The sequence below is a fragment of the Poecile atricapillus genome, chromosome Z, assembly GCF_030490865.1.
Source record: "Poecile atricapillus isolate bPoeAtr1 chromosome Z, bPoeAtr1.hap1, whole genome shotgun sequence".
NCBI lineage: Eukaryota > Metazoa > Chordata > Aves > Passeriformes > Paridae > Poecile > Poecile atricapillus.
The window spans coordinates 103209383-103223855 of record NC_081289.1 but is presented as its reverse complement, the minus strand read 5'-3'; the positions used below and the strand labels follow the sequence as shown (position 1 = coordinate 103223855).

The window sequence follows — 14473 nt, the reverse complement described above, 5'->3', positions numbered from 1 at the left end:
CAAATTGGATTGTCAGGGAGTCAGGAAACCTGCCAAGACAAACACATGCTGTTTAATGTAGACCAGCCCAAGATAATCTGTGCCCCAGTTCCTCACTCATAAAACAGGATAACATTCCATGCTTTATGGGGAGAGGAACGTACCCAAAACATTTTGAAATAATCTGATCCCATAGCAGAGGAAGGCAAAAAATTCCCAAGATCCACCATGTCCATTTGATGTACAAAACATGGAAAGACAAAGGTTAAACAACTTGCTGCAATCACACACAGAGACACAAGTACAGTCAGAAATTAAATCCAGACCTCTGAAATTACAGTCCAGTGTTTTAATCACAAAATTCTTTTTTTTTTCCTTGATTAAAATAGGAAATGAAAACACAAGTATGAGCTTATTCTGTAACTTCAACATATTACCACAAGCATCTTAAGAAAACATACATCCTAAAAAAACATGGCTGTCTCAGCCACATGAATATTTTGATGAAACAAAAGACATGCATGTCATTCTGGAGGAAGCACACCATCAAACACCTGGTCCTTATGGGCCTGAATAAACACTGTAACCTCTGAGTTGAAACAACCTTGTTTTGTTTTAAAAAAAACATGTTTATGTGAATTTTAAGATAATCTTGTAAAATTTACAAGATTAACAACATTATCTGTGGCTGAACCACATTGAGACGAAAGAAATTAGCCACACCACTTAAGGAAAGAAGAAGGTACAAGTGGTGCTGTTATTTGACAGTAAGGAAATTCTTTCTTTTTATTGTGATGTCAGATACCTTTGGTTTGCCAGACAAATTCAGTTTACAAAACTATTTTCCCTCTCAGTTACTGTCTTTTACGTGGTAGACCCCACTCAGGGGTAGGGAAGCAACCTGTGGGTAAAGGGCTCTCATGATCCACTGCTTTCTAGCTTCTTTCCCTTATATTCTCTTTTACATCTTGTAATTCATGATGAAGATTCATCACATGATGCAAATGACTTTGTTTCTATCATAAAGATATATGAGTGCCCCTCACATCATACAGAAATTCCCCTTTGGTATCACAGAAAAGGTGTGCTTTGGGTTATGGAGACCATGGAGAATAAATTGCTCAGAAACCCAACCTCCTCGCTGGAGTTTTTACACAGCCACATTACTGGTTTTTAGACATTCTGTTTTACACTGCTTGAAAGAACTTTTTTTTTTTTCCTAACTACAATTGCTTCATCATTTTTCTTCAATGGACTGAATCTTAAAAAAATTCCTGTTATCCCAAATTACTTGAAAATCAGGCATAAGGACATGCAAATTTATTCTGGATGATTAATACCTAAAAAACTCCTCCACAGAGTACTGATGGCAGAGTGGCATCTATTTGGTGGCAGAGTTTCTTCTCACCTATTTCTCCTAAGAATCCAGCATACAGACATCAAAGGCTGTAAACCCATAACTGATCTTAGTCAGAGTTCAATAAAACAGGGACTTCCCAAAGTTTCTTGGAAAACCGAATTCCTCTGCAGAGGGAAAGAAATGTTCAGCTCCTGGCATCCTGAGCAGATTTCAGAAAGGTCACCTAGGGAAAAGTGCAGCAGTGACAACAGAGATGTTTCCCATACACTTGGCAAGGACTGAACTTAGGGGCATTACTTTCAGACTGCATTCTGTGTGCCTTCCTCATTTTGCAAAGGCCTCATCAGATTTTCCAGAACCCCTTAAGAGCCAACAGACTGAATACTCAAATATTAGATATCTTCCATCCCTTCAAGGTGTCACTAATATAGTTAAACTTCTTCAAAACAGGAATTTCCTCAATGGGTAAAGTTTAATCTAACCATTCAATTCAAAAGAAAAATATTAGACTAGAGAACACACAGTCTTCTAGAATGATGTTATCTTCTAAGAGCAACACTTCTAGAAGGAAAGATAATTGTTTAGCCCTTCTGTTCTTAGACACCAGGATATTAATGCCCATTGCTTTGTTTTAAATCACAGTATAAAAACATTCTCTGGTATTTGTCAAACATTTATTTTATATTCACACACTTGTAACTTTCTGAAAGATAGGATGCCTCTCTTTTGAGAGGCAAAGCTAAAAATATTAATGATGCAAAATGTAAAAGCATAATGTAGTGAGAGAAAGGATTGCTAAAGGGTTGTGCTCCAGTAAAATAACCCTTTAGTAGCACAGTCCTCTGGACAGCAAAGACTAATCAGAAACATTTTTTTGACCACATTTTGATTTTATTTTTTGTTAATTGATTGATTTGATAAATAGGATAGATTGTTACTACAGAGAAAATCCCTAGAAATATTTACACATATGGATCTTGACAGAAAATAAAGACATCTCCAAATAATCTGCAGCAATTTATGACTATGCATTTAGTTGAAAGTTTTTACATTTAGATTTTATGAAAACATCTCAGCTTCATTACCTGAAGATCAAGATGCTCTTTTGCGCTGGCAAGTCCGACTGCATAACACACATTTTCTCTCCGGCAATCTTTAATTGCTGATTAATTCTAAGAATCTACAGCATGGACTGCATAAAAATACCTTGCTAGATAGTATCTATATAGGTAATGTTTCTTATCCCTTAATATTCATTAGGTATAATTTTAAACCGTATTACAATGGTTTTATGTTTCAGGTTTCCACTGAAGCATGTCTTTTTTGAAGCACGAATACCAACAGCAATAGCTCTTGTGTGCGAGGCTATACTGTGCAGCCAGTGAATGGAAAGAGTCCTTTGCTCCATGAGAGATCCTTCTAAGCAGTTAGGTATTTCTTTGCCTTTTTCCACCCTTCCTCTTTTCTGGCTTACAAAATAACCTGCATGATTTTATACAAAATATTTGGTTTTTAAAAAATCATGATCAGTTTCTGAGAATAAAATGATTATACCACCAAAACATGGCATTTTATTTGAAGGACTGATTTTAAAAAACACTGAAACAAGTAAGCATGTAATGAGGCAAAGATCACTAATCCCTGAAAGTTCCTGGGCCTCATATGATAAGACCCTCATGACTTCTCACTAGACCTTTGACCTGACCTCATTTTTCTGAAGTTTCAGGTTTCCCTCCGATCTAGTGGATATTAAAAAGAACATAATCCAATAGTAGTGTACTCTTCACCTTTTAATGGCAGGTCCAGAACAATGATGGCACACTATGCTTCCAACACCAATGGTACAAGACACAATGTGAAGTGTCATAACCCAAATGATAGGATTTTTATTTTTTTTATTTTCTATTTTCTATTTTATTTTATTTATTTTAATTTAGTGTTCCAAACCAGCAAAAGTTGCATACCAAAGCAATAAAAAAGTATGAAAAACCAGGATGAAGGATGTTTTGGGAACCCTAATTTATATCCACCTGAGGAAGTTACATATGCAGTAACTCTTCACTCTATCTGTTGAAATGTTCTACTTAGCTTGGCATATGTGAAATATTAAGAAATTCATTCTCAGTACAGGAGAAGCACTTGGAAAATACTGGGGAAGCCAAAAGAAAATTAATTACTTGCTCTATAACAAAAGTATCAATGTAAAACTCGGTTCTCAGGTCTGTTGGTCTGACAGAGGCCAGAAAAGAAAGGCCAAGGAAAATGTACCCTGTGATAAGCAAAAAGGACCAACTGGTGGTGACTGACACAGAGAAAGATGAGTTATTCAATGATTTCTTTGCCTCAGCCTTCACCAGCAGTCACCCCTTCCACTAAAGTCCTTGATCCTCTGTGTGGCTATGGGGGAGTGAAGTGTCTCCCACTGTAAGTGAAGTTTGGAGCTGAATTGAAGCTGAATAGCCCCAAGTCTATGGGACCTGATGAGATACACTCCAGAGTCCTGAGGGAACTGGCTGATGTTCTTGCCGTAACTATCTCATCATATTTGAAAAGTCAAGGCAGCCAAGAAAACTTCCTGGTAAGGGTAAAAGGGAAACATCACTCCCATTTTTAAGAAGAGGAGAAAGGAAGATGTGAGGAACCACAGACTGGTGAGCCTCATCTCTGTGCCTGGAAAAATTATGAAGCAGATCCTCCTAAAAGTTATCCCACAGTATACAAAAGACAACAAATTGACCCAAGGCAGCCAGCACAGCTTTACTAAGGGCAAATTGTGTCTGACCTATTGGGTGGCCTTTTGTGACAGAGTGACAGCAACAGTCAATAAGAGAACACAATAGATATCATCTATTTAGACTTCTGTAGGCCTTGATACCATCTCACATGACATCCTTATCTGCAAATTGGAGAGACATGGATTTGGACTATTCAGTGGAGAGGAAACTGGCTGTCGTCGAAGGCTTTGTGTTTAGATGAAGGCTAGTAATGAGTAGTGCCCCTCAGGGCTTTCTCTTGGGACTGGTGCCCCTCAGTATCTTCATCAATGACACAGACAGTGGGATGAAGAGCACCCTCAGCAAGTTTGAAGATTATGCAAAGCTGAGAAGTGCCATTGGGACAACTCAGGGACAGACTTGAGAAATGGGCCCATGAGAACCTCATGAAGTTCTACAAGTTCAAGTGGCAAGTGCTGCACCAGGGTTGGGGAAATCCCAGTCATGAACACGGACTGGGAGATCAAGTCATTGAGAACAGCGCTTTGAAGAAGGACTTAGGGCTTCTTGTGGACGAAAAGCTGGATGCAACCCAAGAGTGTGAGCTCTCAGCCCAGAAGGACAATTGTATGCTGTGCTGCATCCAAAGTTGGGTGTCCATCAGGGTGAGGGAGGGGATTCTACCACTCTGAATGTCCCCCATGAAACCCCATCTGGAATCCTGGGTCCAGCTCTGAGGTCCTTAGCACAAGAATGGTGTAGACCTCTTTGAGAGGGTCCAGTGGAGGCCATGAAAATGATCAGAGGGCTGAAGCACCTCTCTGTGAAGACAGGCTGAGAGAGCTGGGGTTGTTAAGCCTGGAGAAAGAGAAGGTTTTGGGGAGATCTCACTGCGGCCTTAAAAGGTTATGAGGAGGGAGGTGATAAGGAAGGAGGGGAATTTTTATACTGGTAGATAGTGCAGGACTAGGGGCAATGGCTTTAAATTGGAAAGGGGCAGGTTTGGATAAGATGTTAAAAATAAATTCTTTACTCAGAGGGTGGTGAAAAGCTGGAACAGGTTGCCCTGAGAAGCTGTGGACACTTCACACCTGGAAGTCTTCAAGGCTAGGCTGGATGGGACTTTGAACATCCTGACAAAGTGGAAGGTACCCCTGCCCATGGCAGAAGGGTTGGAGGGGGTGATTTTAAGGTCACTTCCAGTCCAGACTATAATTCTATGATTGTATGATTCTCTTTCCACCCTTATAACTAAACCAGCAAGTGAGCCCAGGTGTCTTGCAGAAATTACCAAATCACCACTCAAGTCAAAATGACACTAACAAACAGGGAAGTTTTGCCTATCTACTCAATGACAGAATTCTAGTTTCATTTTACCTGGTTCTTCAAGTTATAATAATATTACATGGGTAAATTTGCAACCACAGCAACCTAAGCATTTTAACCATTCATTTTTAACCATTCTTCTAGCCCATACTTGCCCTGTAAACAATTACTGTTCCAACTTGGCTTTGTGGTAATTTGCTTGTTCAAAACATGAAATAGGCAAGCAGAAGTTGCTGAAGAATAGTCAATCAAATCAACCCCCATTGTAACACAATGCTACCTCTGTCTAAAAAAGTTGCATCCATTCTGTGAGTTTTTGATCAAATTAGATACTTCTTTAGCAAGAGCACTGTGGCTGCAGACAGCATTTACTCAGTTTCTGGACTAGATTCTGACAGAACAAAAGTAGTTAGTGTACATTAAGTAATTTTCCAAAGAGTACTTACTGAAGATTGTGATTTGGGCTGTTTGTTGGACCTGCAAACATAAAACAAACAAGTATTACTGACAAGTTTAGCTCAAGGACAACTTAATAAAAAAAGTCAACAGTAATCTAAAGGAAATTGTGTCTTTAAAGAAGGTTTACCTCAAGATTCAAACAAAACCTTCTGCATTCCTGAACATAATTATATATTGTTATTTTCAAAGCCATAAATAAAAATCACATGCGGCAACTTGAATGGACTTAGCTTTTTTCATAAAATATTTTCCACCACAAAAACACAGGCAGCTAGACAAGGTGTTATCTTGACACATCACCTACCTTTTAATAAGCACCAACTGAGCCTTACTATCAGAATTTAGGATGTGGCAAGGGGCTGATCAGCTTTTGTCAGAGCAGGAACAAGGTTCAGTACTCAGGATTTTAATTTTAATTTTAATTTTAATTACAAAATTAAAAAAATAATCTAGAGAAATGCATCTAGACTTTTTTCTCCCATTGCACCAAAGGCAAACTGCATAAAAGGCTGTCTTCCAGACTGGATTATTAAGTCTCCAAAATGCAATATAAGAACTTCTTGAAAGGTGTGGTGTACCACATGTCAAATATCACATGTCAAAGGACAGAATTTTAGGCCATGCTTCACATAGCAGTACAGAGCTGATATTCACAAGGATGGGCCCAGAACTATGAACACTGCACAGAACACCACTTCTCGTTCTTCTCATCAGTTTTTGTTTTTTTCACAGACTGAGTTCAGCAGCAGAGTGAAAACTACAGGCAATGAAATGCTACCTTTTTGTACTTTTTACTGACAGTTCTTTAATTTTTTCTTCACTGAGTATTTACAGACCTCTACATCTGTATTTACTTTCTTTTATTACCACTAAAAGGGTATCAAGTTCAACTGAGAAGTTCTGTGCTGGGAGAGAGGCCCCAGGCACTGACTTTGTTTTCTTTTGTGCTGAGAATTTTCCTTAAAACATTAAATTCATTTCTCATTATACTATGGTTAAAACTAATACCTAGTCTACAAAGCAGTCTGAGTAGTCATAAAAGCCAGGAACTCACCAAGCCTGACAAACAGAACTCCTGTTGCAGTTATTGTCTTCATCCCATTCGAAGCCACACACTGGTAGTATCCTGTGTCTGTGGTATCCAGATCCTGGATTCTCAGACGTGAACCATAATCTGTTTTTCTGATGATGATCCGTCTGGGCTCCTGAACCACTGGAGCATCGTTTTTTAGCCATCTGACATTCGGAGGTGGATTTCCTGCTACCTTGCAGTGGAGGATTGCTGTTTGCCCCTGGACGACAGTGATATTGTTTACCGGTTCCAAGAAGGTCAGGAAATAACCTAGGAGGAGGAATAAAAGGTCACAAAAGATCAAACTTTTCCTTGGTTGAGGTAAAAGCCTGCTCAAAAGGAGGCTTACCTTTGCAAGAGAGAATATTGGAAACAATTTCAATTTTCTTTCAAGCTCAAAAAAATGCAATTTGCTGTCCTAAGGACACTGTGGAATTACACTCCAATTTTGTTTCCAAAATGTTTCATTACTGACTTCATGTTTGTGCGCAGGTAGGCATGCAGATTTGAAGGTCAACCAATCAATCAACACTTATACTCCTAACTGCCTATTTAGACACCTATTTTGAAGCAGTAGTGACTTTTTCTACATCTGACATGCTAAAATACTGACATCCTAACATACATCTGGTGATGTTATGTTCTAACAGCAAAAATACACCCCTGTTCCATAAAGCAATGATCCTAGTTGCAACCATATTGTAATATCATTGTGATTTTACCACATAATCTTCATATATGATCAGACAGATTTGTCTCAAAAAGAACTAGAACGGGAAAAGTTACTTTTAGATATTAATTTGACTTCTTTGTTACTCAAAAAAATCTTAAAATTAGAGTGATGTGGACAGGCTTATATTATGCTAGGTTTTAAAGATGATATGTCTCACATTCAATTTAAAGAAATAATTTCTCAGTTGCTGAAGTGACCTGCGATACAGAAGGGATCCATAAGCAGATTATAGATTGCCATTTTTTACATCAAGTCAAAATATATGGTCAAGGAAATGTCTGTATGAATATTGTGCAGAAATATTTTGTAGTTATTTTTTAAGTGAAAACTACAAGCTCTAATTAGTGGTTTGTTGAAAGCAAAGGGCTTGTCAAGAAGTCTGTGTTGGTGATCTCTAGGGATGACAAAAAAGAGAAAGAATTGATGGAAGAACACTGTCAAAACCTGACAATCAAATCTTTTGTAGGTTATTATTTATAAATTTAATTTGGTGTTAGGAGTCCGGCAACTGATACACATCACACACTGAAAGCTTGACAACATGTAATTCCACTGAAACAGTAATGTTGTTGTATTACCTTACAGAACAGGTAAGAAAATTATCTAGCTGTCATGTTCATATGTTTGTTCCAGTAAATTTAGACCTTCTAGACATGAAGAACCAGGAATTCAAATTATATTATATTTTTATGGAAGCTGGATCCAAACATCAAAAAACTTTGATGGATGCCTACATGTGGACATTTCCTGTCAGATTATTTTGCAGTTGTTTAATTAAGAAATAGCATATGACAGTACACACATCCAACACCAGTAAAAAAATGGTCTACGCTGACAGTCTAATTGCTGAAATACCTTAAGAAAATTGATGCTCTGCTTTGATTTATATTTGACAGAACCATGAAAATCAGTTCCTCTATAATAGCTAAGTATAGCATTGGAGAAGGGAGCAGTAGAAACATCATAACATAGTAAATGTACAAAGCCAGATATTACTGGAAAACTGGGGTTTGTGTTCTTTACCACTGGCCTTTCAAAAGAAATCCTGTTATAATGAATAGTATGAAAATACAATGTAGGCAAGTGAGAATTTAGTTTGTCACTAAATAGAAAATTAAATAAATCCAAGTACATAGAATCTCCAGATAATATTGAAAACTTACAGGAAAATTACTTATCCTTTTTTGTCATAAAATAATAGATTATTGTTTATGTAATTTTACATTAGCTGTCCCTATTTTTAATTTAAAATCTTCAGCAGACTTCAAAACATTCTGACAGAGCACAGACAATATCTATTTTCAAACAACTTATATAAATGGGGGGAAAAGTATATTAACGTTTTCAGCAATGTCACACCACAACAGTGTAATTTGTTATGGTTTCCAGTTACATTTCATAGCTGAAAAAATAGAAATACTATGATGACATTCTGGCAGGGAAAACAAAACCAGTAAATTTACTTCTTGATATAGTCAACTGAAGCCATTGATTAAAACATCTACTTAAGCTAACATTTTATGTACATATTTCTAGCAGCATGAAAGAAAGCATGGTCTACTACAAGTTAGACAATGATTTTATATGGCTTTTTCACTAATAGCTTGCTATTTAGAGACTAATTTCACCACCTTTTCATAATCTGTATGTAATTTATTCTCATGAGCCCCATTGAGATACTAGGCTGCATCCATAGGGGCATTACCTAGCAGAGACAGAGATACCACAATCTAAATCAGCTCAGTGCCTACCACGCCACACCCGGAGTATTACGTTCAGTTCTGATCCCCAAAATTTAAACATAACACAAAAAGACAGGATAGGGTTCAAAAGAGGGGTATGAATATCATCACAGGGCTAGACAACTTGTCCTGTGAGGAAAGACTTGAAGTAGTTAAGTCTCTTCTCCCTGGAGAGGAGAAGGGCCAGGAGGGCATCACAGTTTCTCAGTATCCACAGGCACGTACAAAGAGAACAGGACACTCATCACTAGGAGCTACATGGAGAAGACAAAGGGCAATAAGTGAAAGTAGCCAGGAAATGTTTTGTTTCAATTGAATAAAGACTTTTTTTTTGCAGTGAGAACAATGACTGACTGGAAAATGAACTGCCTGGAGATATGGTAGAGGGCTCATCATTGGAGGTTTTCAAGATGTGACTGGATAAAGTACTAGACAGTTTTGTCTAAGCTTTCTTTCCCCAGAAATGTTGGACTGGATGATCTTTTAGGTGCCTCCCAGGCTGGAATGTTCTGTAGTCCTTTAGGTCTGTGATTCAGCAATGATGGGGACAGGCTGAATATGCTCATACAAGGGAGGCAAAACAGACTGGTTTAAGACCTCTTTTGAGAAGAGGCTGGGCCTTTTCCAGCATGGAACCAGCACAGAGGTGCATTCCTCTAGCTCAGAGATACTTCTGATACCCAGGAAAGGAAAGAAGCAGAGATCTGTCTAAAAGGTGAGACCAATTCAAGCACTGTAAGATGACAGACAGGGACTGTGGTTTGTCTGGCTCTTAAATACATTTTTTCCTCTTCACATGTAAGTGCATGAAAGGGCTACATTGCTCTTGTGCCATTGGTCAGCTTATACCCTACTCAAACCCTTTCACTATTTCACTTTTTCTGATTTAAAATCAACTAGATGGAGTCTTTTTTTTCGTACAGTCATGGATATTACATTAAAATATTTTTGGTTGAAAACAGAAATTTTATTCACTAGGACTTATTAGTTCAGGATTAAATCCATGTTAGAACTTCCCATTTTACTAATTAAAACAGAGCTACTGCAAGAAGAAATTAGATCGTCTATTTTAAGCCATCAAAAATATTTAATATGAATTTATTATTCCGATCCTAATAATAACGAGAACAAAACTATTACCATGAAAAGCAATGCCAAAGATTTATGGGTTAGTTCAGACCCAGTGCAATTAGACAGACTTCACCTGGAGTCAGCATCACTGCATCTATTTCCTGCAGATCAGAATTCAGCTTTAGTTCATCATAGCTCTTGCCAATTTTACAGGTATTTTATGTAGTGCTTTATATTACTTTGTTATTACAAACCAAGTAACATTCTAATAATTTTAACCTAATGAAGTTTGAAGCATTTCTGTTTTCCAAAGTTCCCCAGAGATGCCTAGGAGCAGTAGGGCTCTTCTCTGCCTCTGTCCACCCCGAATTGCACACTCTCTATTTGCTGGTTTCATCGACTTTGAGAGGTGAGGTTTATGTATTCACTGATTCTGAAGTAGTGGTATGACAGAGCAGCCAGCTGTTTCTTGAGCTGCTCTGTTATTTGGTGTTCACTTTAGATAACCCATAATTGCAATTCTTTCAAACTAAGTGGAAAATTTAACCAACCATATTTTAAAGAATGTTTTCTTTATTTAATTTCTGTGGTGATAATCAGCAGTTACATTTTTGGTAATGTACGTCACACCACAAACACTTTGATGGAATGATTTGGGGAAAAAAACAAATTTTCCCAGGATAAATTAGGATCCCAACAATGTGCAAAGCAATTTTTTCCCAGTGTAGTTCTCCTTCTGTCTTAATTTGGACAGGTATGAAGGAAAACGAAATGTGAAAATTCTAGAGCTTGTATTTGATTTGTGTATTTCTGTATTTTGTGTTAAGCATCAGTCAAGCAGAATTTTTTAACTGGAACACAATTGTTAATCTGTGTTAATATTAACATAATTTTGAAGCAGAGGATAAATACCCTCTATAAAATATTTTGTGCCTGATACATATTGCAAAACTTATAAATGTCCAATTGTAAATGTCATATTATAAAGAATTATATTTTATTTGGGAGCTGGATAACAAACACAATTTATTTTTTTTTAAATGCAAGTATAATGTCCAGAAATTTCCTGTGTTGTGAAATTAATATTGTTATATACTGTTTTTCATAATCTGGCTTGTTTCCAAGGGTCATTGACATGAAAATGCCTCCTTTGCCTTCAGTGATCTTTGGCATGATTTCAGCTATGTCAAAAGAAAAATCTATCTGGTAGATATTTCTGTATTTGCTGTAGGCAACAATGCTGTAAATTAAATTTCTCTTTCATTATGGTTTCTAACATAGTCTACAACCAATACTAGTATTTATTTTCCTTGAACAGATTAAAAACTGTTCTGTCAAGAAGCTATGAGAGGACAATGCAACTAAATCTATACATTGTGTTTTGCTATCATATTCTATGTACACTATGAATAACATAGCTTAGGGAAATGATTGACATGAATTCCAGCAGAACTCTTTCATATTTGGAAAACCTTTGTTAGGTTGCCAGTACTTCATATTTTTAAATTGAATAAATTTGATATAAATATATCAAACAGAATCCCACAGCAAATCAACATTAAGATGACAGGTCTATTATTCATGTTTGGCAAGAATATAAAAATAAGCTTTTCCAGTATGCGTCAAATCACTGTCAAGATATGCACAAGAATGGATACTAAACTAAAAACCTAAAGGGTGCAACTATCCCTAAGACCTCACATGCATATTGTGTTTCTTAGTTTTATTTACATTATTCTGGCACTTACATGTCCAAGTTATTGGCTTAAACCATATGTGTTATTCTTGGCATGAATACAATATAAAATGATTGCTTTGCTTTTGTTATTTTAAGATTTTAGCTGTGATTTTGAAGCTCATTCTAAAAAAAAAATATTTTAAATCCTTTAGTTACTCTAGATCATGTAAATTCTGGCTTAATTGTTTTTAATTCAAGTTTTAGTTCCTGTTCATCTTTTATTGGTTTAACTATTTTTTTCTTATGTGACTTTAAATATATTTATGTATTCATAATTTTTAAATGAGCTTTAATATGCCAACCATGAATAGTACTTAGTAAATTTTTTTTCAACTCTTTTTATCTCAGAACTTGCAAATCAGTTATGAATATTGAAGTCTCCTGAGACGGGATGATACCATCACCCTTATTTTCCAAAAACAGAAAGTAAAGCAAGGGGAGTCTAAGTGATCTGACAAGTTACACATGGACTGTCAGTATCTATGATACTACACTGAGATTCACATCTTTTTGTATTTTTGAGATAATGATGCTCTCAGATAATCATCCACTTTGACTCATATCCAAGCTGACTCACCTTTCTTTCTGCACTGCACAAGGAACACAAACATTGAATATCCAGTTTTTGAGAAAAATCAAGGAAAATTTCATTCATAACTTGCGAGATACCTGAAGATACAACAGTCTTTTCAGACCACGTAGTAATAATTGCTTATATGTATTATCACTTGTTAGAATACTTACTTTTCCAGAAGACATATATATTTATTTAAATAAATTTATGCAACAATCAAAAAAGCCCATAAAGCCATCAGTTTGGCCTTACAGAAAACATCACAGTTTACAAGGGTCTTGGCTTGAGATACTGAGAATTAAAAATCAGCTGTTTTTAAAAAATGACAATTACATTTTTTCTGCATAATTGCATAAATTTAGACCATTTTCATTTATTTAATGGAATAAAAATTTCCAGTGTTCAAAACCCCTATGAAAATATGGATATTATGATTTGTGTAAAAAGCGATGAGGGATTTTTTTCCCTAAGTTTTTTTTTTTGTAGTTTGTTTGTTTGTTTGTTTGTTTGTTTTAATGCCTTCCCAGCTTTTTCATTTTTGTCTTCAAATAATCTTTTCTTAGGTATAAGTAAAAGAGCATGATCTTTCTTACCACAACTCTTTCAAATGTCAAATTTCTGCCCTGGCATTTTAAGACTAATACAAACTTAGATCCAACACAAAAGGGTTTGGGGACAATACTTTCAGTAATTAAACTAATTATATTTCCACTGTAAGCAAAGTCACATTTTCCCACAATAAGACATAATTTTTCACCTAGGATGCATGCTTTAGCTTAGGAAATGCTGGACACTATTGTTCTAAAATTTCCTGTGTTATGAACACAGTACGAAGCATAAATTTTTCACAAAATTGACAGGTAATCTATAAAGAATATCCAAGAGATGCAGAGCTTCTTAGGCTTATAAAAGAACTGAAGACTGTAAAAATAGGAAATGTATGTGAAAGTTGCTGAAATTCAAGTAACATCTGTCTAGAGGTGTGTGTTAACAGCACTGCTGTAAGTACATGAGTTCAGGGGACACGAATCACACCACAACATCTTGTCAGGTCACCACTAAAGGGACTCCTTCCACAACTAAATCAGAACTCCAAATAAACTGAGAAGCATCATCCTATTAAGTAGGGTAGATTGATGCATAAGACTAATGATTTCTTGTGCAGGACATTTTCCTAAATAAAAAACAGTCTACCCAATTCTTTACTCTCTGTTTTATTTAATCCCAATACAAAGATGAGTGATTTACAGATTATTTGAGCCAGGTCAGAAAATGGAAGGAATGCTGGCAGGTCTCTTAAAATACACATGAGTAGTTAAGGAAACTACACTATTATATAAAGCCACATAATATTTCCAGATGAAATGATACCTTTACAGCCTAATTTAATCCAATTTTCATCTCATCCTTCATCTTATTTTTTTTACCTCAACATACAAAAATCCATCCAGAAACATGTAAAATAAGTTGATTCGGTTCACATCCTCTTGACATGTCCTTAGGAACAAGGAATGAACAACTGCCAATCCAAGAATGAAGCAGAATTAGCCTCGAAACACTGTCACAATGTGTACATTGTTTTCTCCTCTGAAATCTGTGGGGTTTTTAGGACTCAGTGGGAGTATGTTAGAGTGCTTGTGCAAAAGAGGAAGAGACCAAGTGATGCTTACTTGTAAGTAAAGTAAGATTGAGGAAACCATTATCT

General features: G+C 36.3%; 1 protein-coding gene across 1 annotated transcript in view; it reads right to left on the bottom strand.

Moving 5' to 3' along the window:
• The window catches only part of ROR2 (receptor tyrosine kinase like orphan receptor 2), a 140591-nt gene that overhangs the window by 28080 nt on the left and 98038 nt on the right, over nucleotides 1–14473 (bottom strand). The window contains exons 3-4 of the mRNA XM_058827968.1: nucleotides 6893–7180; nucleotides 5826–5856 (exon numbers count right to left, since the gene is read on the bottom strand). Coding sequence (XP_058683951.1) covers nucleotides 5826–5856; nucleotides 6893–7180 — 319 coding nt within the window. The remainder of the gene's footprint in view (nucleotides 1–5825; nucleotides 5857–6892; nucleotides 7181–14473) is intronic.